Here is a 23,586-nt window from a genome sequence, read left to right on the forward strand (position 1 = left end):
GCACTGGAATTTGAAGTTTATTATTGGAAACTTGTGAACTTGTCTTTCAAGTGCCTTAATTATTTAATTTTTTAAAAAGGTTTATTTATATATTTTGAGAGAGAGAGCATTAGCAGGAGAGGAGTAGAGAGAGGGGGAGAGAGAGAATCCCAAGCAGGCTCTGTACTGTTATCATACAGCCCCACCATGGGGCTCGATCCCACGAACGGTGAGATCATGACCCGAGCTGAGATCAAGAGTCAGACCCTTAACCAATCGAGCCACCCAGGTGCCCCAATTAATTTAATTTTTAAAATTAAGAGCAGTATAGGACAGAAATGGAAACAATTTTCTTAAATTATTTATAGTTAGAAGTCCTGAAAGGTTCATTATTCATTCAATAGGTACTCACTGAACACTGCATTTCTAGCACACAATGCGAGTTCAATAACTATTTGAAAAACAAATTATTAAATGAGCATCCATTCTGTGTTTGAGACCATGTTTAGGCCCAGAATACAAAAGTTCATAGAGTTCCTGTTTTATAAGAGCTTATAGTAAAAAGGTATTAAACAAACTGCAATGGTGTAAGTCCTGCAAGTACAGTGCTCTATATTAGGAAGCAATCCTGCAAATACAGAGAAGGAAACTGCTATTCTGTTCATGAATATTGAGTGAGAATTTGCCAGGTGGACAGCTGTGGTGGGAGTGGGAGGTGTTCTAGGTGGAGGAAACATGTCATGGGCAGGAAATACCATGATCAAGTTCAGGGCAGACTGGTATTTATCAGCTGTGGGTAGCATAAAGCCCCGAAGGTGTGAGTAGGTTAGGACAGAATTGAATTTCCATTTGAAGGATCTCCTTTGTGTGAGCTTGGAGGGTGGATTTGGGTTGAGGGTAGGGTTGGGCAGGAGGTCAAAGGCAGAGATAGTAATCAAGAGGTTACTAGGAAAGAAATGATGAGGACCTTCTCATTTTGTCTTTCACTGAAAACTCAAATGCTCCCTAAACTTTTCCGTAGAAATTTTAAGTAGCCCAAATCCTAAAATTTGGCTCAAATCTCTGACACTAGTCAGTTTAAGAGGACACAAAAAAATGAATCTTTCAGATCTTAAGGCAAAGTAGCAAAAGTAGCAGTCTTAAGTAACAAGGGAAAAATCATCATGAGACTCCTGGCCTGGAGACTAGATTTGGCTCTCAGTGAATTGGCTGAGACCCATTTCTGCTAATGTTGATTCCTCCGGCTGGAAAATTCCTAGACTATTATTTATAGGATTGAGAATCCGAAAAAAATTCTGATTCTCAGTCCAAGTCATATGAAAATAACATAAAATGGGAACTGTGCACTCTGAATGTACTCAGATTCTCAGTGTTTGGGCCCCGGTTCCGTGGCACAAAATTCACCAGTAGGAGGCGTTATCTGAGCATGGTTGGGAAATACTCATTCCTAGGCAATGACATTGTTTCCTTATCTGGCTGAATTCAGTCTGAGAAGGAGGACTGTTGTTTCTAATGAAGAAGGAGCTCCACCCTCGGCCGCTGCCGCAGCTGCTCTGCCAATAAATAAGGGCAAAGCATTTTCCCTTTGTGTATCTTCAACATGGATGCTTTTCAGGGGATTTTAAAATTCTTCCTCAACCAGAAAACTGTTATTGGCTACAGCTTCATGGCTCTGCTGACCGTGGGGAGCGAGCGTCTCTTTTCACTGGTGGCTTTTAAGTGTCCCTGCAGCACTGAGAATGTGGTCTATGGGCTGGTTTTCCTGTTTGCTCCTGCTTGGGTGTTACTGATCCTGGGATTCTTTCTGAACAGCAAGGCGATGAGGCTCTTCACTGGCTGCTGTGTGAATCCCAGGAAAATCTTCCCCAAAGGTCACAGCTGCCACTTTTTCTATGTCCTCGGCCAGATCACTCTGAGTTCATTGGTGGCTCCAATGATGTGGCTTTCTGTGGCTCTGCTCAATGGGACTTTTTATGAATGTGCCATGAGCGGGACCAAAAGTTCAAGACTCCTGGGACTGATTTGCAAGGGCAAGCCCCAGGAATGCTGGGATGAACTTTACAAAGTGTCTTGTGGCAAAACCAGCATGGCCCCCACGGACAACGAAGAACTGAAACTGTCCCTGCAAGCCCAGTCTCAGGTAAGAAAGGACAAACTTGCCTTTTTCTCCCCGCGCAAAGTATTCTGTCTGTACTCACTTCCGGCAGAGCTGAGTCTGAATCTTGTTAGAATATTTTGAAACCAAATGGAAATTGGAACATCATGCAGCAGTAAGACAATCTCAGGGAAAGCTTTTTAGAGGTTGGTGGCTCCCTAAAATTGTTGATTGCATTGTCTTTTCCACTTCCAAAAAGAAAATAACCTCTGGGTTATGCGTATGTAAATACTTAAGTGCTTTAAAACAATCTCTCCGGGTTGACTTTGTAAATAATGCATGACGCTAACTCATAATTGAGCATTAATGACAGAGCTGTAATTAGAAATTACTGCCTTCAATCAATTATTTTCAAACTGGTTTCTCAGAAAAACACACATAGCATTCATCTATTAAAATATAGCTGAACCAAATGAACTCCTATTTTTCAAAGCTGCACGTAATATAATTAGTGTAGAGATTCCCTCAAGTGATTTCTGGCAACTGTTATCTCTGCGTATAAATATTGTCAAGATTGAGAAAGATTTCCTGTCCAAAATGGGAGGTGGCAGTCTTTAAATAGCCTTCAGTGAAAAGTGACGGTATTCTCTAGGGAGGTTAGGTCCTCTGCTCTTTGCGCTCTACAGGTTTTATTTAATAGAAGGAAATTGTAGCTTTACCTAATTGACACAGGGAAGTAGCTTGTCATCCGTCCAGGTACGTGAGCACAAATCCAGATGTGGAGCCTTGCCCTGGCCTCAGGAAAAGACTGAATTCCTACTTGGGAGTAGTAGGATTATGTTCCCCAAACCAAAACAACCAATAAGAGTACATAAACAGATCCACAATTTGTCAGGAATGCTATTTGTTTCGGAATAAAGGCACTCAAAATGGTATATTTTTACTTTTTCAACAAGGACGTGCCTTTTCAACAACACATCAAGGCAGTCTGGTTTTAAAATCATACTTTCCAAAGCTGGTTGGCTGTATAGTCACATGGTACTTTTTTCATAAGCTGATAAGCTTCAAAATGCCCCACAACAAAATCTTTTGTTTAACGCATAAAGCTCATCTTAGATAAAAACATTCCAGGATCCCAAATGTCTTCCTTCTTTTGTTGAAGGAAGGTACTAATTACAAATGTTATGATACAATGAGCGATTTATGATTTATGTCCTCAGGCACCAGGCTCTATTCAGTTCATGCCAGATCCAAACACTTATCACTGTGTGAGCTTTTCTTCTCTAAACACAGGCATAAGGAATTATGAATATCCTGTCATAGCTTATCCTGGGCACACTACCTGTTTACTTTTCAGCAGAATGAGAAAGACCCGGGGCTGATTTCTAGGGGACGATACACATGGGATGTAGACAAGGGGAGCTATATCAATGACAGCTGCTGACCACAGTGGTTCAGCCAGGCAGGAGCAACAGGGAATCCAGACCAATAGTTGAATATGTGGGTGGGGGTGGAAAAAGTTCCCTATCCATGGGGGGGGGGGGCGCAAAGAAAGAAGAGATCCAGCTGGATTTTCTAACTTCTATTCTTAAGGCAGTTAGAGTGGACAAGTGGCAAGAGCTTGGTCTTAGAGTTGGCTAGCCTTGGGTTTGAATCCTGACTCTACCACTTACCAGCTCTGTGACCCAGAACTAATGGTTTCACCCCTCTGAGCCCCAGTTTGCTCACAGTTGGGAGTAATAACACCTACCTTGGACGGCTGCTGAAAGGTGTAGAGATGAAGGACACAAATGGGCATAAAGCTGTTGACTCACAGTAATGGTTCTAAATTAATGAGAAAACTGCCAGGGTTTGAGAGAGGAGACTCATGAAGAATGGAACATATTGAGGGCTGGTGTGAGCGCATCCACCATGTCTATTTAGATTCTGGATACTATGAACTGGGGAAGAACAAGAGGGCTCAGTGCTCAGTACTCGGAGCAAGGTAACACCAAAATCATGCAGTGTGGAAGGAGGAGTCTGTAGTTGATTGAATAGTATAGCTCAGGCAGAACTGGCTCAGATGCTGAGGTGAGACGGTCTGCTGGCCTGCAGGATGTCCGGCTGCGTGGAAAGAGGAAGGTAGAAGAGGAAGAGAAGAGGCAGCCAACCACAAGGGATTCAAGGTAAATATGAAGACTTTCACCGTGGTGGAAGCTGTGTCTCATTCATAAATCACGAAAGAAAGATACCACGAGTTCAGTAATGCTTTTACGTGAATATATAACATCCGAAAAATCGCAGCATGTGATAATAGCTAACACATACTGAATGCGTATGTATGTCTACACTGTCTCATTTCAATTCCCCAAATTCCCCTCTGAGGTGGGTAACCCCCATTTTACAACTGAGGAAATGAGGTGCCCATAGGAAATGAGAACACCTGTAGGAAAGGGAAGGTTGAGATTTAAATCCAGTTAGTTCCACTCCAGAGTTGGCATTCACGTGGAGTCTGAGACCCTCACAATGCCTCCACAGTCTGAGCCAGAGTGTGGGAACCACTGGTTTAAAGCATTGCAACTTATTTGTAGTTCTGTTACGGTCTGAATGGGTTCATTTGCAGATTATTGCTTCTATTTTCAAACAGGCCCATTTGCTGAGAAATACTAAGGGTCATTGAAAACGTCAAGAGAAACTGTGAAAGGGCTCTGTTAGTTGTCCAAATATGAGATTAATTCCAATTGTGACCAATGCAATTAGAGCAACAAAAAAGTTTAGAAGGTACGTCGAGCTATTTAGAGTTCTGCTTTTAAAATTCAGGGAAAAAAATGCCACCTGAACCAGTTTTTACTCAGGATTTTTTTTTTTTCTGATTACCAAAATTCTGAACCAGTAATCCTGAAGGTTTAGAATGACGCTGAGGTTCTTTTTCTTTTCTTTTCTTTTCTTTTTTAATGCAGCTTTTCAATTCTTCTGGCTTCAGTTTCCTTATTGTATTATGCCTGTCTCACTTGATCATGGGTAATGAGTAATGCTACTTCTCTGAGAGAGGGTCTGTTGTTCGCTGCAAACAACGTAACATGGAAAAATCAGTCACTAGCCATGAATGTGTATTTATCAATGCCTGAAAACTCCTGGCTGAGGAATTGCTCATTTGTGCAAATGACCACACTTCCACATGCACAGAATTCTTTCCTTTAATAGCTATTTGAGGGGTTGGTTTAACTGATTCTTGGATAATTTATATTTTTGCAATTTTCCATGTGTCTGTCTTCTGGCTATTTCTTTGTATACCGGCAACGTTGGGTAGGATGGATGATAGAGATTAGGTAAACTCGAACTTTATTTTGACTGTTACAAAATTAACATGAAGTATTTCAACTGAGGTATAGCAATGCCTGTGGTGTTAACTCAGCACAACTTACCAGGAACACCATCCCGGCTCCCTGGGAAGTGGCTTTGCTTCTACATGTCCTCACTGTTTCTTTCTTTCTAAGATTCTAGGATGGTGCCTGATTTGTTCAGCGTCTTTCTTCTCTCTGCTCACCACTTGCTATGCTCGCTGCCGATCTAAAGTCAGCCACCTGCAGCTGAGTTTTTGGAAGACGTATGCACAAAAGGAGAAGGAGCAGTTGGAGAATACATTCCTGGAGTATGCCAACAAGCTGAGTGAGCGAAACCTGAAGTGCTTTTTTGAAAACAAGAGGCCAGATGCCTTCCCCATGCCCACCTTTGCGGCCTGGGAGGCTGCCTCAGAGCTGCATTCTTTCCACCAAAGTCGGCAACACTACAGCACTCTGCATAAGGTGGTGGAGGATGGTCTGGAACACAGCCCTGAGGACGATGAGACCACACTGGTACTTGTGGGTACTGCGCACAGCGTGTAGTTCATTTACCACACGGACTCACGGTGTTCAGGGCTCATTCTGACATCTTCGGCTGCATCGACAGCAACCTGTGTATCTCTGTGTTTTCTCGCCGTCAGTGTTTCCTTGAAGACAACAACCCAAAGAGAAGCAGCGTTGCAGCTCCTGAGGGAAGGCTGTGTCGGGATGTGTCAGGGCTGTGTCAGGATGTGCTCAAACTGATGCCGAGTGACGGTCAAGGATGGCGAGAAAGGTGCTCTTCCATTGGTTGGGGGTTGGGGCTCCGTGGCTTCAAGTTCTATGATTTTATGGCTTGACGAGACTCATGCAAGAAGGTCTGCTGCTCTATATAAATATTGGTCATGGCATCTGGGAGCAGAAGTGGTGACTTGTGAGTAACCAAGATCCTCTTAACTGACTGCTATAGACAGTGGGGTCAGTGGTGCGGTCAGCGGAAATCCTCGTCCTGCAAATCTATTCTACTGCCTTTCAAGGACATATGAAAATCTACCATTTAGAATTCATTTCCTTGGAATCTGAAGACAGCAGTTTTCAAGAATAACACATTGAAAGGATATGGTGCTTAAAATTTAGAGCTTTTCACATGTTTCCACTGTGCTCTGAAAGCATGTCCCTATAGGCAGGGCTGTATTATGACTTTTGGGGGCCCTAGGCACTTCTGCCTCCATAGACCCCTTTTTACTTTAAACGCGCGCGTGCACACACACATATGCATGCACATACACATTTATGACTGTATTAATATAAATACAAATAAATTAATATTATATACTAAAATACTTTTTCAACCCCAAAGTTCATTTTCTTCTAACTTTAAAAGAAATTAAAAACACTTTTGGAACCCCTACAAGTATGGTGGTTTCTAGGCATAGTGCCTACTGTGCTGAATGGGTAAGTCGGCCCTGACTGGAGGTCTGGGGAAACTGTCAAAGCAGTGCTGGTGTAAAACTGTTTTGTAGTTTTATGTTTATTAGAAATAATGCAAATTTTGCATTCTACTATGTTATATACCCACACTAGTTTAAATATATATACACACATATGTGTGTATATAATATATATAACACACACACACATATATACACACATATATACATACATATATATATATATATATATATATGTATATATATTTTTTTTTTAAAGTTTCCCTAAATCTCTGAGTGGAATTGATGTGTAAAGAGGCACTACATTTTACACTGTGGCTCGCACTCTGTATCACTAAAAATCCTGGCTCCCTAGCTGGACAATCCTGGGAATGAACCCTTTATTACCATGGAACGTTACCCCAAATTGAAGACAGGACCCTATAAGTGTTAAGACCTGGAACATATCCTTGGGAAGTTAGAGGAGCAGGGTCAGGCGTGTGTGTGTTTAGGTGGGAGAGGGGAAGGTGGAGGATGTAACATCGCAATATATTTGTAATATATTTGATATATTACTTGGATTTTAAACATGGTATGTGATTAGTATTTAACAAATGGCTCCTAAAAAACACCCTGATGTGAAATGTTTGCCAATTTCTATGACGCAGATTCAAGTTTCCAAGGTGAGGTCACTGAAAGCAAAGTGGGGAAGAAATGCGAACCGCAGGCTCTCCTGAGCCTGTGAGCTTTCAAAGAAGGTCTTAAAGCTAGCATTTTTTTTTTTTTTTTCATTTACGTTGATTCTAACCAAACCAACTTCACTGCATCTTTGGTCCTTCTGGGTTTCACTCTAATCAAAACCAACCATGGTAAACGAAATGTGGCTCAATGGCTCTAACTGGGAGATGGAATCTTATCCTTCTCCCCTTGAATCTGGCCTTAGTGAACCAATAGACTATAGCAGAAGTGAAGCCAGATTGTGGAAATGTTGCATCTTATGACTTGTCTCTGGTAATGCTCAGCCTGGCCAAGCCAGCCAAGTGGAGAGGAAGAAGCCATTACAGCCATTCAGACTTTGAGCCACCACTTCTGAGGCTGCAGACATTGTAGGGCACTCTCTACATCTCTGACCCAGAAAATCATGAGCTTAAATAAATGTTTGGTGTTTTCAGCCACCAAATTTTGGGGCACTATGAAGCAATATGAGGGCCTACACCAAACCTAATACATGAAAATAAGAATTTATTAAGGGAGAGAAAGTAGATGCAAACTGGATTTATACAAACTGGATTATACATAGATTTACACAAAGATTCTCCTTATACATAAGCTTTTCCTTAGTAGTTTTCTCCTCTAGATTCCATTTAGCAGTATGTCCTCTATGGCATGCTTTGATAGATGCTGAATACGTTTCTCTCCAAAATTGCTTCACTAAAGCCTGAGATTAATTTGTAATTATTTCTGGTTAAATGTGTTTCGAGAGGAACATACTTCTGTGGGTTAACTTCTGTTTAAAATAAACATGTTACTGTGAGGAGTAACATATGATTTGTCATTAATACCTAGAACAAAATGGGAGCAGAGGGCACAGGGTAGGTTGGCCTTGAGTAAACTAGAAACAGATCGTTTTTCTAGTCTTGCTCCTCAAACTGTTGTCTTCAGACCATCAGCATCGGCATCACTAGGGAGTCTGTTAGCAATGCAGAATCAGACCCCATCCCAGACCTGCTGAATCCAGTCCGGTTAACAGAATCTTAGGTGATTTGTATGCAACTTAGATTTTAGAAGCACTAGAGATAGTGGTCCTCAAACTTTCAGCTCACGCAAAAATCATCCAGAGGGCTTGTTAACAGAGACTGCTGAGACCAGAGTGTCTGATTTGGTAGGTCTGGAGCGAGGCAAGAGAATTTGCATGTGTAACCGAGTTCATATTGTTGGTCCAGGGATCATTTCTTGAGAACTGCTTTAAAGCACAAAGCAGGCCATACTGGGGAAGGCAGGCTAAAAGAGAATCTTGGGCTCCACCCCAACGCTAGTGAATTAGACACCTTTGTTGTGTTATTATCAACCTGTCTGGGAACATGGGGTGCCTTTCCATTTATTTTCCATTTATTCAAGGCTACCTTTTGTCCTTTAGAAATATTTTAAAGATTTCCTCACACATTTTGTAAGTTTCCCGCATTTGTAGGCTATAGTTAATGGCTTCTTTTTCCCATGATGTCTTCTCAGTCATTGTTATTCCAGTCCATGAAAAAATTATTTCTTTATGCACATCAATTTTGTATCATTCAACTTTTCTTTTATTATTTTATTCTTTGTAGAGCTTTTCAGAATTAGAAAATAACCATTTTGCAACCCCTAGTGATGTAATGGATCTACACAATAAATAATGAATTCTAAAGTACTAGGTGAAAGCATAGTGGGATGGGGACTGTGTCACATGAGGCCACTTATCTCCCTTAGCGTCCCTAAAAATGGGATGGTCCGATATTCTGTGCCCCCTTATGCCATGCAGTGCAAGAGTAAGTACACAGCGTCACCTGTCAAGTATCGTTTCCTAGGAAATTAAGTCTGCATCTAATCAGGTATTAGACCAAATTGTCACTTTGTAGGGAATACAGGCAAAAAATCTGCAAGTTAATTAGCATCATGAAGAAGCGACCAAGTAAATCTATGATATAGGACATTCTATTTGACACATGACCCGGTTTTTCACAAACCAATGGCATGAAAAAAAGAGAAAAAATGAGACACGAGAGACATAACAACCAGAAGCAACATATGGGCCTTATGTATAACCTGCTTCATACAGCCAACTATAACAGGGTATCTTTGTGCTATTTAGGGAAATATGAATGGTATTAAATGGATATTAGATGATTTCAGGGAATTATTTATAATAATATTATAAATCAAAGACCTGTATATAAAATATATACCTTGTTATGTATAATTATAGCATGGTACTTTATATTTTTTTTAAAAAGTCCTTACCAGTTAGAGACTCATATTGAAATGTTTCTGTATGAATTAGCATAATGTTTAGAATTTTCTTTAAAATATTTTGTCACAAAAAGGGGAGGTAGCTGAAGGATGAAACAAGATTGGCAAAATATTGATGCTTATTGAAGCTGGAGAGCAGGTACATTCTCTTTACCTTTGTGTATGCTTGAAAATTTCCATAATAGTTATGCAATGAAATGAATTATATGCTCACCTCAGTTCTTCTGCTGAAGTGTTGTCAATCAACTCCTGCTTGCCTGAATTTTGCCCTCTGGTATCATTCTCAGAAAAGGTTCTTGGGAATACTATTCCCTGAATTCTTAGATATTCAAATGGCCTGCTCTCTACTTGAAGAGCAGCTTAGCTGGTTCACACTTTCTCTACTTGGGTAAATTTTAAATGTTAGTCCATTTTCTTTTGCCACTGAATGTTGCTGAGGAGAAATCCAATGCCATCCCGATTTATTTCTAACACGATACTTTGGCCTATATTTTCACATCTTTAAAGTCTTTAAAGATACTAAATCTGCCTTCAGATGGGTCTTTTGGATCAGTTTTCCCTGCTCCAAGGTATACTCTTCATTATGAAGAAACATTTTCTTCGGTTTCAAGAAAATGGAGTTTGTGAATTTCCCTTCATTCTCCTTATTGCACTATGTGATTTTCAAGAAACCTTGTGGTTTTGAATTCAGAACGAAGCCACTGCTATGCTCCTATTGGATTTTCATTTATTTAATAATAATTTTAAAAACCTAAGTTAACCTTGTGGTTTTGATTCTTGTTTCATCTATTTCTACCTTCTCTTTTCCTCAGTCTGCCCATGCAACTAGAATAGAGCCTATACTTGACATTTTGACCTTCGTAGCCTGTGACCTAGGAGGTGAAGAGAGAGGAGCGGTGGATCTGTACACGCACCTCTTATGTGGCGGCTGCAAGGATGATTTCTCTGTGTGGTTGCTGTCTCGATTGGTATCATATATTCGACCCAATCCCATCATTTCCCAAAGTTCCCAAGGGAGCCTACACTGCGCCGAGGAGCTGACATAAGGAAGGATTGGGCTCCAGTTCTCATCGTTTATAGCACCAGCCTCACGGTGTGTCCCAGGACATAGTGAGACTTTAAGAGAGACAAAAGGGGAAGCTGAGCTACTGGGGCTGGAGCCCGAGCAAGGAGGGAAGCCCCAGAAAGAAGTCTTCATTAGTTGCAGGCCAGGCAAGTGTACTTATGCCCATTTGAATAGGGTTTTGATCAAGAGCATTGAGTTAGTTAAATCCCTTTTGGGGTTGCAAAATACTTTTTGCAAATACACAATGTCATATTTGAGTTTGGAAGGAAATCTGCTTTTAGGCAGCTTCACAAAATATTTTCAGGGTTCAGTTGGTTAAAACTGAATTATGCAGAAAGAACATTTGTGCACCTGGAAGAGAGATCATATTCTAAATTTTGCACTTCCGCTAAGGAGGAAAGGCAGAATTAATGTTTATTGACAACCTATTATGTGCTGGATACTTTACATATGATTAAATTGAAAACTTCCCAACCATACTGGGGAGGAGGTATTATTGTTTCTATTTTTATGAATAACACTAAAGTTCAGAAAGGTCAAGGTTAAGCCACGGGTAAGAGAATAGAGCCTAAATTTGTACCTGGATTTGTCTGAGCTCTTAACTTCTACCACATAAGTGTTGTCTCACGTTGGTGTAATATCAAGTTTTTATTTAATCTTTAAAAGCGTGTTTCCTCATGGTAATTACAGTGTTGAATTAGTACATCTCTGAGTTTCTTTCAGTTCTTCTGTCCTAAATCTCATAGCCAGTAGCACATGACTTCCATCAATGGACTTCTTGCTGTACTCCTGGCAATTGATATCCAACTCCAAGGTTCTCAGCCTCTCTCCCATCCTTTTCTACTCTGAGTTCCCAGATCATTTGGGATAGCTGTGCTCAAACTATGCTTCTGGTTCACTATATCAATAAGGTCACCTTCCTAATATTTCCTTAGATAAAAATGATAATTGGGGCGCCTGGGTGGCCCAGTCGGTTAAGCATTCGGCCTCGGCTCAGGTCGTGATCTCACAGTTCATGAGTTTGAGCCTCGTGTTGGGCTCTGTGCTGACAGCTCAGAGCCTGGAGCCTGCTTCAGATTCTGTGTCTCCTTTTCTCTCTGCCCCTCCCCCACTCGTTCTTTCAAAAATAAATAAACATTAAAAAAATTTTTTAAAGATAATTGATAAAGAAGGAATCTTTAGCAATATAAAGTTCATACAAGATTTAGAATAGTCTATAAACTCTAATTTTTATATCTTTAGAGCCGTCTTTCTGTCTGTCCATATGAACTAGCCATATTTTTTACAGAGTTCCTGATCATATAGCTGCACTAATGCTAGAGAAAAATCTTTAAAAGTTTTAAATTATAATGAAAACTGAAATGAAAATGGGGAAAATGAATTAGTTATTTCATCTAATCCCATTCTTCAAATCATTTCCAAGAATAGGATAAGGTAAGATACGTATGAATTCAGATGATGTGAGTAATTCCACTTAAGAATAATACCTCAAAATATATACATCTTTGGGCAGAGTACATAACCCATAAAATGGTTTCTAGTTGCATTGTAACAACATTTTGTTCCTAGATTTTAACATGAACAGATGTGCGTCTGTATTAATAATGATTGCTGATGTTATCAACAGAACAAGTTTATTTCTCCCTGGGTTTTTTTTTTTTTTTTTTTTTTTTTTTTTTTTTTTTGGTATTTGCATCATGGGAGGAAACATGAAGGGTGGAAATTGGCATTTTTAAAAATCTCACTTCATTAAACACCTGGCTAACTATGAGTGAGTCTCACTGACCCTGTATAGGAAATAGTTAAAAAAAAATATAGAGTCACAAACCAGTGTTGGGTGGGCTTTGTTTCAATCAAGACTATCTACTTTTGTTCCAATGACATTTTCTTTTATTTGAAATATGTAAAAGAGATAAAATGAGAGGCAACTCTGGAAGAATTTGGACTGAGGGTCTGGAGGAATAGCAGGCCTCCCATGCCTCCCTGCCATTATAGCAATCACCCTGGAGCACCAACCAAGGAACACAGTTTGCAAACTCTTGCTTTAAATCAGTGGATGCACATAAAGATCACTTGGGGAGCATTTTCAAAGTTTTGATGCCTGGGTCTTATTTCCAGAGACCCCACTCAATAGGTCAAAAGTAGGGCCTGGGCATCTGTTTTGTTGTTGTTTTGTTTTGTTTTGTTTTGTTTTGTTTTGGAAAAGCTGTAGGCGATTCTGTAGGGCAATAAGGATTGAGAGTCATTACCCTGGAGCATCACTGAGAGGTCCAGGCAAGTTTGGACAAAATCTTTCTTCTGACAAGAATGCACTAAGCAGGGAGGCCCCAGAGCGTGAATGTCTTCCCTAGTGTCTCTGAATTCTTAGGCTCAGATGGACCTTGCTTTAGCCTTTGAGGTTTGGGGTCCCAGAGTATTTCCTCAGCAGTTTTCATCTCCTGGTAAGAAATTTCATTGTCGATAGTTACAGTAACGAAATGCTTCCGACACTAATGCTATTTTCAGTGCACACGCTTTGGTTTGTTTCATAAGTAAGGCTCTCACGAATCTCATCCAAATGAGTTAAGAAAAAGAAAACAAAGACTCTCCAATGGAAAGTTAAGACAGCCTAGATTTTCATGTGCTGAGATATCTGGAACATTGATAACTTTCCCCTGGAGCATCTTTGGTAATAGTGCCAAGGAGGTAAGACACCTAGAGACAGCCAGATTTCCTATAAGACCTGATCATAAACAGAACTGGACGATGGACATTCACAGGTAAGGGGGGATAACTTGCAGAATTTACTGACAATTGAGCCTTCAGAGACACTTCCCTGTGACTAAAGGAAAAAGAATACAACACAAATGTAGTCATAATAAAAACTTATGGGTAATTTCCCTGCAGGTGCCCTGCTTTCGTATTGGAATGCTGCTGCGAGTATGTGGTCTGCTGGGTTAGGCCTGATCAGTCTGCAGAATCCACGGACCTTGTGGTTATGCACACATGCTTTTCCACAAAAGAAAACTTCCTACACTTTTCTTCTTTCACCCCTCCCAGGGGTACAAAGGGGAATAGATTGAGTGTGTGGGTGTTTATGTAAGGCAGTTCTGCCTACTCAGAGAAGAGAATTAAGCCTAAATGGTTATATTTCTTTAAGCAAGTTTATTAGTTTTAATAATCCATCTGCTATATTTCTGGCCCAAATGGGAAGATTTCTCAAAATACTTGATGAGTTCCTTTTGCCGTTAATATTAACTGTTTTTTAAATATGGAGAATTTTATGACTATAAAGAGTTTTTCTTTCCATTTAATTTTTTTCTACTCCTTTTCTGCTCACAAATGTTACTCAGTAGGAAAACGGCCTGACATTCAGCTAGCTGTGAGGCTAGCCTTCTCTGGAATGTTGTGTGGTGTTGTGCTGTGACTTCCATGGAATTCAATCCCTGTTTATCAAGGGCTCCCACTTATTTTCATATCATATGTTGGAAAAAGTGGAAAAAGTAAAGCAATTCCATAGGCCCCTAACACTAACTTGTGAGTTAGCCTTTGAAAAATAGTAATTAATAGCAAAGATTAACAGATTCTATATCTAGAATGCGATGGAATGGGAGAAGATATTTGCAAATGAAATATCAGATGAAGGGCTAGTATCCAAAATCTATAAAGAACTGATCAAAGTCAGCACTCAAAAAACAAATAATCCAGTGAAGAAATGAGCAGAAGACATGAATAGACACTTTTCCAAAGAAGACATCCAGATGGCCAACAGACACATGAAAAGATGCTCAACGCCACTCTTCATCAGGGAAATACAAATCAAAACCACAATGAGATACCACCTCACACCTCTCAGCATGGCTAAAATTAACAACTCAGGCAGTGACTGATGTTGGCAAAGATGCAGAGAAAGAGGAACCCTTTTGCACTGCTGGTGGGAATGCAGACTGGTGCAGCCACTTTGGAAAACAGTATGGAAGTTCCTCAAAAAATTAAAAATAAATACACTATGACCCAGCAATTGTACTACGAGGTATTTGTTCAAAGGATAAAGGAGTGCTGATTGGAAGGGGCACATGCACCCCAATGTTTATAGCAGCGTTATCAACAATAGCCAAAGTATGGAAAGAGCCCAAATGTCCATCAACTGATGAATGGATAAAGAAGTATATATATACAATGGAATATTACTGAGTGATGAAAAAGAATGAAATCTTGCAACAACGTGGATGGAACTGGAGTGTATTATGCTAAGTGAAATAAGTCAGTCAGAAAAAGATAAATATCATATGATTTCACTCATATGTGGAATTTAAGAAACAAAAGAGATGAACATAAGGGAAGGGAAGGAAAAATAAGATAAAAACAGAGAGGGAGATAAACCATAAGAGACTCTTAAATGCAGAGAACAAACTGAGGGTTGTTGGTGGGGTGTTGGGTGGGGGGCTGGGCTAAATGGGTGAGGGTCATTAAGGAGGGCACTTGTGATGATCAATGGGTGTTATAAGTATGTGATGAACCACTAAATTCTATTCCTGGAATTATTATTACATTATATGTTCACTAACTTGAATTTAAATTAAAAATAAAAAGCAAAAGAAAGATGTTCTATTTAGGCTTAGTCTGATTAGCTTCCATTGTTCAGTTGAAGGATGAAAAGGAACAGGAATCCTGGGAAGGTGTTGAGGGCGAAGGCACCTACAGTGCTTTACCCTTAGGATCCAGCCCCCCCGGAACCACACTGGGAAGTGCTCTTAGTGACCTGGTCTCCAGTTGCGTCCTGTCACCTGTGAACACTCACTCTCCAGTTCCGTCCAGACCCTTTGGATTAATTACTGAGCTCTTCACTCATTTTCTCCTCACCCCATCAGCTCCCCATACAGGTCACATGGTGAAGGATGCCTGGGTCCCAAATCCAACCTAGACTGTGAGGACTCTGCCATTCCAGTACCTCAGTTTCCCACTTCAATTTTCTGGGTGGAGGTGGGATGCACATACAATCATGGCCACCTTCTCAAACATCTATTTACAGATTATTCTAGTATAAAACAGTGGCAAGACACCTAAATACTTTAGGATGGTGGGGGCATATCTTTGAACTGACAGTCACAACTATAGGGTGTCTGAGGTAGGTGAAACCAGTGGTACCCTCCCTCCACCCTCTCCTCTCTTCTCGCCCAGATTATCCAGGTTGTCTGGAGATTATTTTGCCCACAGCGTTGAGTTGCCTGAGGTGGAGCAGATCTGAGCTGAAGGGAAGTTCCCCTCCATGAGCATCTGTGTGGGGAGCACAAAGCTTCCATTCCGTGTCCTGGAAGGCAGAAGGCTGAGCCAGGGCATATCACGGAGTGATGCTGACAGCGAGACAGGGGCTGTGAAGTGCTCCCAGCCTTGATGAGATGAGTCACCTTTGAGAGGATCATGAGCAAAAACCTGACCTCCACATCAATGAGAGATTTTAACAAAGGGCAGGGGTTGCCTAATAATAAAAAGGTTCCAGGTTTCCCCTCTGTTCTATGCCATTCAAGCTGCATTTTTTAGTCTATCCCTTCAAGCAAATTGTGTGTAAGAAGGAGGAGAGTGTGTCAGGGGTGTGGGGGGTTGGCGGGCGGGGGAGGGGGAAAGGGGGGGTGGGAATGGAGGCAACTTTAAAACTGAGATCTAAATTTTCATCCTGGTCAAAAAAACCCAAAACATTCAAAGGACTGAGAAAAGTCTCCTGATTTTGTGCATAGAATCAGGATGTTGACACAATTCAAGTGTTGTGCATTGTACTGGGTGCATTACACTTAGGCTTACACCCAGAACTGTGAAATAGGCCTTTTAGGGAAAGTATTCCTTTTAAACCTGTACATTGTTTAGAAAATGGAGGAAGCCAAATACAATCTGGAAAAAGAATGGAGGGAAAGTAAAATACAGAAGCATAAGGAATAAAACCTGTTTTGTTTTGTTTTGTTTTGTTTTTAAGAGAAAGAAAAAACCTAAGATATGCTGATGTCTCTGTCTTGCATGGCCTGGTTCAAGTTAATTTCACCTGGGCAGTTTTCCTATTCACATAAAAAAATCAGGTCATATCTGGTAACATTTTCTGAAAAGACAGAGAATGCCAAGAGAAGGAACTGAAAAAGATTTAGAAAAAGAAACAAAAGCAAAAGGCCCATGGGATTAAAGGACCAGAACAAACTTTTATGATTGGTTCCTTTAGAATAAATTCAAAAGGAAACCTAATACTGTCTGTTGTAGCACAACATCATTTTGCTTAGGAGAATCTGGCTGGCTCCCATCCACTGAAGCTTCCCTCTGAATTTACTGTTCTGAGAAATGTACCTCCCCCCCACCCCCTGCCCCATTCTTGCTAATGGTCTAAAATATTTACTTTCAACAAATAACGTGTTTTGGCTCAGATTGCTTCCCAGAGGATGCTTTTTTTTTTTAAAGTTTGCTTACTTATTATCTGCAAAATACATAACAAAGACAATTCTCTCTATTTCAATACCTTATAGTTAGCATGCTAAATGGAGCCTGCTATACTCTTCTATACAGGAATTCTAGCCTCTGGAATAAAGGAAACAAACACCAGCATCAGTAAGACAAATAACACAAGCACAGGGTTCATAGGTAAAGTAAGACTCATAAATAAATGTTGCTAATTTCCTAGACAGGAAGAATATGGTCTTTGCCAATGGCTTTGCCCCATTTGGGGAAATCTCAGAACGTTTTTCGTACCCCAACCCCCTTCTTGGAGGGCTCTCTAGGATGGCCAGACTCTGTGTCTCATTACACTGCCATTCTGATCACAGATAATGGACTAGGATGGGCATCTGAGAGCCTGGGCACTCAGTCCACAGCTTGGCCACAGAAGACGTGTGGCATGAAGTCTGTACTCACAGAAGACAGGTTAGAGGCTCTTTTTGGGACTTTGAATATGAGACACAGAGACTCACAGAAGACACACCCAGAGAGGAGAGACTAAAAGAGGGCAAGGAGAAGTCCTGAGGCAGCAGAGTCACTCAGGTGGAGAGAAGATAAAGAATAGAGAGATGTTAGCAGGTAGCTGAAGAGCAAAATCAGCAGAGAATAGTTGAGTCACCAAAATGACGAGGACCGGAGGAGGCAACCACAGATACCTGCTACTGACATGACAGGGTAGACTGAGGGATTTCCCGATTTCTGCTTTTCCATGGGACCAGCTGGTGTGTCCCAGAATATCATTACAGTCAACCACTATGACCTGACACAACCCAAACATTCAACACAACTTTTGGCTTTATGATGAGTTTTAGGATACATTTCAAATACTTTCTATAATAAATGGAAATGATTTACTTAAATGCTCAATTTTATCTTTAACTTCTCTTAATGAAATCTTATAAATGGGTTTAGAAAGTATATTTTTTGTGTGTGCAACTAAGGAGACGTTTTTTAGATTTTATACCAGAGAAAGGTATAACTGTACTTTTTATTTGCCCTCATAATAAACTGGAAGTGATATATGCCTGTTGAGTAAATTATGTAAAATGTAATCTCTAATGATTTGATTATCTATTTAGTGCTTGCATTTTGCAATCACAATTGACCTCAAAGGGGCAAGACTGAATCTCTCCCTTCTCCTGAAACTTTCTACAGTCATATAAGTAAGCAAGGTGGGGGGAGGGGATGAAACTTTCAATAAAATTATCAAAATGAGTTCACTGTCTATTATTTAATGAGAATATTTTCCTGTCCAGGATCCCATGGCACTTCTAATCTTTTCATTGTAAATTGGTTATGGTGAGCCACAGGCACTTTTGGAACACTGGATTTTCTCTTTCTTTCTTTCTTTCTTTCTAGTTTGTGGCTTAATGTGCCATTTTCTTCTTTCTTTCTTTCTTTCTTTCTTTCTTTCTTTCTTTCTTTCTTCTTTCTTTCTTTCTTTCTTTCTTTCTTTCTTTCTTTCTTTCAATAATTTATTGTTAAGTTAGCTAACATACAGTGTAGTCTTGGCTTCAGGAGCAGATTCCCGTGGTCCATCAGTCACATATGACACCCAGTACAGCACTGGATTTTGTATGTGGTAAATATTGCTTGAAGTAAGAGAGCTTCTGCAGGTGGTAGAAATCAGGGCAGGATGGAAGGCAGGCTTTAATTTGGAGATGAATGTGGACCACTGCCCTCTCCTGGACAGAATAGGAGAAGCAGCAGCGTGCACATGAGAGAAAAGATCTAGAATATTTTCCAAATTCATTTAGACAATTCTTAATGAATGTCTACAATGTACTGGTTTGCCATGGCACCGTGGGCCAAACCCCAAGAATGTTTGAAATTATCCCTCCCTTTGAAAAGCTTACAGACAGGATGGGGAAATAAAAATTTCCAGAGATGAAAGATAACTTCACTCACGTGTCAAATCAAAGTAATCCAAGAAAACTCTACATTATTTCCATTCTTTGTAAAATACTTTGGCTCCGGTTAGATGGAGAATAGAAATATATACCAAAAAAAAAAAAAAAAAAAAAAAAAGCTGGTCAAGAGCAAATTCTTGGAAGATCAGCAGGCACAAAACACAATAAAATTGTGTTTCACAGACTAAAACATTAAGCTAAAATTCAGACTTATGTGGCTCTTTTTTTCACAATAAAAATGTTCTAGGTAAGGATACTCCTGGATTCCCTTACCTTTCCAAAGTTGTTCTGTCATGTTTGTTTACTCATTGTGATTGCAACTCCTGCCTCCTACAAAGAAAACTAAGTTTCACCTTTGGCATATTTCAGAAAATGGACCTGGTCCATTTGAAGCTTATGAAGCCCTAACACAGCGGGTAAGTCTAAACCCCGTTACACCTTTCACTGGGTGGCAGCTGAAGTGCCAATCCACCATTGTGCCTTGCATCTCACTTCTTTGGACTTCTAGAGAAGAGAGCACAAGTTATTAGGCAGTCGTATTCTGGGCCCTTGGCCCACAAAGTCATTTAATGGCACTTTTAGCACTAATAAATGGAGAGAGTAGATTTCATAGTTGTGGGAGGGAGAACAGATCTGGCTAGAGAGAAATTCGTAACGAACCAGTGGCTGTATTTAATAACTTTCAGTGTTTTAATGGAAAGTCTTTATTTCAGATGTTTGCATATTGAAAATTATGCTCTTCAGTCTGTTTTGCATCCCCATTTGCAAAAAGTTGACAGCACCCTGTTGGGAGAAGGATGCAGCTTCCCTTCTCATCACATCTCCCTTCCACTGGCCAGCTTCTTAGAAGAATAGTTCCTGAGTGGGCAAGCCTTTTGGATGGGTCAAACATGAAGCCACCAAAGTAAACAACAGCCATGGAAATGTATGTAACAATCCTACTGACTCATGCCTTCTGTGCTGGTTGTCAGAGTATTGCCTCTCAGCTCCAAACCGACTCATCATTGCCCTGCTAGTGATGCTGGAGATAGATCTCACAAACATTTCTCCTTTGCCAGTAGAAGGGTCTCTAGGGACACAGCGGGAGGACAGACTTCTCTTCCTGGCTCTGGGGCACCTTTTCTTGGTTTCCTCCTACAGGAAACGGTGACTGGCAGTGCTTCGTATACCCAGTGGCACTCACTTCTCAGTTCTGGCCATGATTTCAAGGTTTCCTCACTGCCAGCCTCAGTCCACCTTCACCCCAGTGGGGGATTTCTGCTCACTGGTTTTGATCCATAATTCCCTACCCACCCATCTCAGCCTGACAACGCAGAGGCCTTTTTCAGCATCCACGGGCTGCAATCACATGTCGCCAAAGATGTTTGAACCTCAGCCTTGGGAAGAGAGACCCTCTTCAAAGTGTGTTTTTTCTTTGGGTATTCTCCCTCAGCCCCAGGATATTCTTTAGCATTTTCTCCTTTCTTAGTAGCTAGTACCCTATAAATAGTTAATAATGTTTCATGTTAAACCTTCCTTATTGAAACGATTGTGTGGTTTCTGTCTCCTGATGGGGCCTTCACTGATCCACCTTCCCAGCCATGGCACACCCCTCTGGAAGTGTCTAATAAAGTCATTTGTATGTCCCCGTAGAAGCAAAACATCAGTGCTTCTGAGTACAAATCTGTATTGGAGATTGCCGTGGAGCCGCCACCATGCTGAACTGACTCGGGAGCTTTATGCTTCAAAATATTTGAATTACTTGCATAGATGCAGCCTTGGTGGTTTTGTGCCTTCAGATAAGAAGCAAGATAAAAGAAAGAAGGCCAGTACGATTTACCAAAACCTTTCTGTATAGCCTCAACTCTAATCTTAAATGAACCAATTTCTTTAAACAAAATGATCGTCCAGTTAAAAAAAATCCTTCTGCCATTCAAGTTCCTCTGGGTTATATTCCTAAGCCTTTTGCCTTAGAGTTTGTGCTTACAACATTCACCATTTAGATTTCCCTCCCTGCTTTAGGCATTCTTACTTATATTGCCTCCTATGAATGCTTCCTTTCAATTATTTCATTGATTTTCTATCACTCACCAAAAAAAAATCATTGCACACATTATTTAATTAAGGTAAATATCAATTTATAGTATTAAAAGTAAAAGATCTCATTTTCACTTTTCAGAATTTCCAAGGACAATATATCAGGGTTCAATTTTTTGACCTAAGGATTGGAATTTCAAGTTTTACAAGTCTTTTTATATTTTTTATATATTATATTTTTTTCTCTAAAAATTTCATCTTACTGTGACAACACCCCTGATGTGATGTTTATCCTGAAAAATTATCAATTCCTTCTACCCTTTGTAATGACATCATGATGACACTGACCTAGCAGTAAAAAGCTTTCCCAGCTTTGATGGGCAGAGTTTGTGCTAAGCCAAGCAGTTGTAAACACCATCAATAACCAGACGGTATGGATGTCCTGAGGGAGGCTTTGGAAGCTACACCCATCACACTCAGCTATTTATGATTATAGTTCCACATCCAGATTTTGGTGAGGGAAAGCAAAGCCTGAAAATCTGAAAAACTACAGCTGAAAGAGGTCCCACCTGATAAATATGGAAGCTGAGGTTCAGACCGGCAACATGACTTGCTAAGGGTCACACACTGGGAATGTGGCTGAGTAGGATGTGGATCCTTATCTTTTAATCTCGACTGCACTGGGTATGGTTAGACTATCGCTCTACATCTGATGATGGATTAGAGCTTCTTGTGTTTAAGTGACTTTTCAAAGGGAACGTTATAATATCTTTTGCCAAGTGTAAACTTTATGATCATCTTAACTTTAAAGGATTAAGTTTTGGGGCACCCAGGTGGCTCAGTCGGTTAAGCGTCTGAGTCTGGCTCAGGTCATGGTCTTATGGTTTGTGGGTTCTAGCCCTGTGTTGGGCTCTGTGCTGACAGCTCAGAGCCTGGAGCCTGGAGCCTGCTTCAGATTCTGTGTTTCTCTCTCTCTCTTTCTGTCAAAAGTAAATAAATAAACATTAAAAAAGTAAAGGATTAAATTAATCTCTAATTCACTTCTCTTAATAATAAAACATTTGTCATGAATGTATTTGGAAACCGTGAAATATATTTTTGCATAACTAAGGAAATGTGTTTTAGACCTTAGACCAGAGTAAGGTACAACTGTATTTTTGCCTTGCTTTCATAATAAACTGAGAGATTTATGCCTGTTAGATTACACTTAAACGCTCCAATGTTTCATCACTACAACTAAAATCGGCCATGTTAACTCTACTGCAATTTCCACATTTTCAGTTTTCTCAGAACAGCCGTCATAACAGGAGAAAATCTTCAAAAGTACATTTTAAAGAAACAATTTTTGGGAAAAGCACTAGAATAAGATCAGAAAAATTCTTTGTTTCTTTTCAAATTTTTGTTTAAATTCTAGTTAGTTAACATACAGTGCAGCATAGGTTTCAGGAGTAGAATTCAGTGACTCATCACTTACATACAACACCCAGTGCTCATCACAAGCGCTTTCCTTAATCTTCTTAATCTTCACTCTTCACTCATCTGGCCCAGCCTCCAACCCACCTCCCCTCCAGCTATCCTCAGTTTGTTCTCTGTCTTTAAGAGTCTCTTATGGTTTGCTTCTCTCTCTCTCTCTCTCTCTCTCTCTCTCTCTCCCTCTTTTTCAGAAAAATTAAATTGTAAGCTGGCTTTTATGACTATGTAACTGGCGACGACATCATCCTAAATCTGAATTATGTCATCAGTCAAATGTGGCTAATGATAGATACCGTTTTTACTTCACAGGACTCTTGTAAGGGGAAGAAATAATAAGTGGCAACTACTTTGAGCTTTTCTAAAGAAAGACACTGTATCATTAAAGTTTTGCAATAGCATGTTGCAACGCTGCTGGCAATTTTTATAAATTATATGTCTTAATTGAAGTGTGAAGTGCTGAGGCAATCACCACAAAAGTAACTTGTATATGATAAAATCATATTTTTAAAAAAAAAATTTTTTTTCAACGTTTTTTTACTTATTTTTGGGAACAGGGGAGGGGCAGAGAGAGAGGGAGACACAGAATCGGAAACAGGCTCCAGGCTCCGAGCCATCAGCCCAGAGCCTGACGCGGGGCTCGAACTCACAGACCGCGAGATCGTGACCTGGCTGAAGTCGGACGCTTAACCGACTGCGCCACCCAGGCGCCCCAGATAAAATCATATTTTAAAAATGGATGCATTTTGATGTTGCAGGAATGTGACTTTAGAATTAGCCTGGCATCTCTTTTTTATGTAAAACGTAAGGCCTGATTACAGACTTTTTCGAGCAATGATTTGGCCTGCCATGGGATTTCTTTTCG

General features: G+C 40.3%; 2 protein-coding genes across 2 annotated transcripts in view; one reads left to right on the top strand and one right to left on the bottom strand.

Annotated features, from left to right (window-relative positions):
* Positions 1–23,586, bottom strand: part of TRAPPC3L (trafficking protein particle complex subunit 3L) — a 41,689-nt gene that overhangs the window by 7,006 nt on the left and 11,097 nt on the right. The gene's annotated exons all lie outside the window — the stretch shown is intronic.
* On the top strand, positions 1,401–10,022 carry CALHM5 (calcium homeostasis modulator family member 5). The gene is made up of 2 exons (XM_058735041.1): positions 1,401–2,119; positions 5,551–10,022. The coding sequence occupies exons 1-2, from the start codon at positions 1,580–1,582 to the stop codon at positions 5,938–5,940; spliced, it is 930 nt and encodes a 309-aa protein (XP_058591024.1). The 5' UTR covers positions 1,401–1,579; the 3' UTR covers positions 5,941–10,022.

This window comes from Neofelis nebulosa, chromosome 6 (assembly GCF_028018385.1).
Source record: "Neofelis nebulosa isolate mNeoNeb1 chromosome 6, mNeoNeb1.pri, whole genome shotgun sequence".
NCBI lineage: Eukaryota > Metazoa > Chordata > Mammalia > Carnivora > Felidae > Neofelis > Neofelis nebulosa.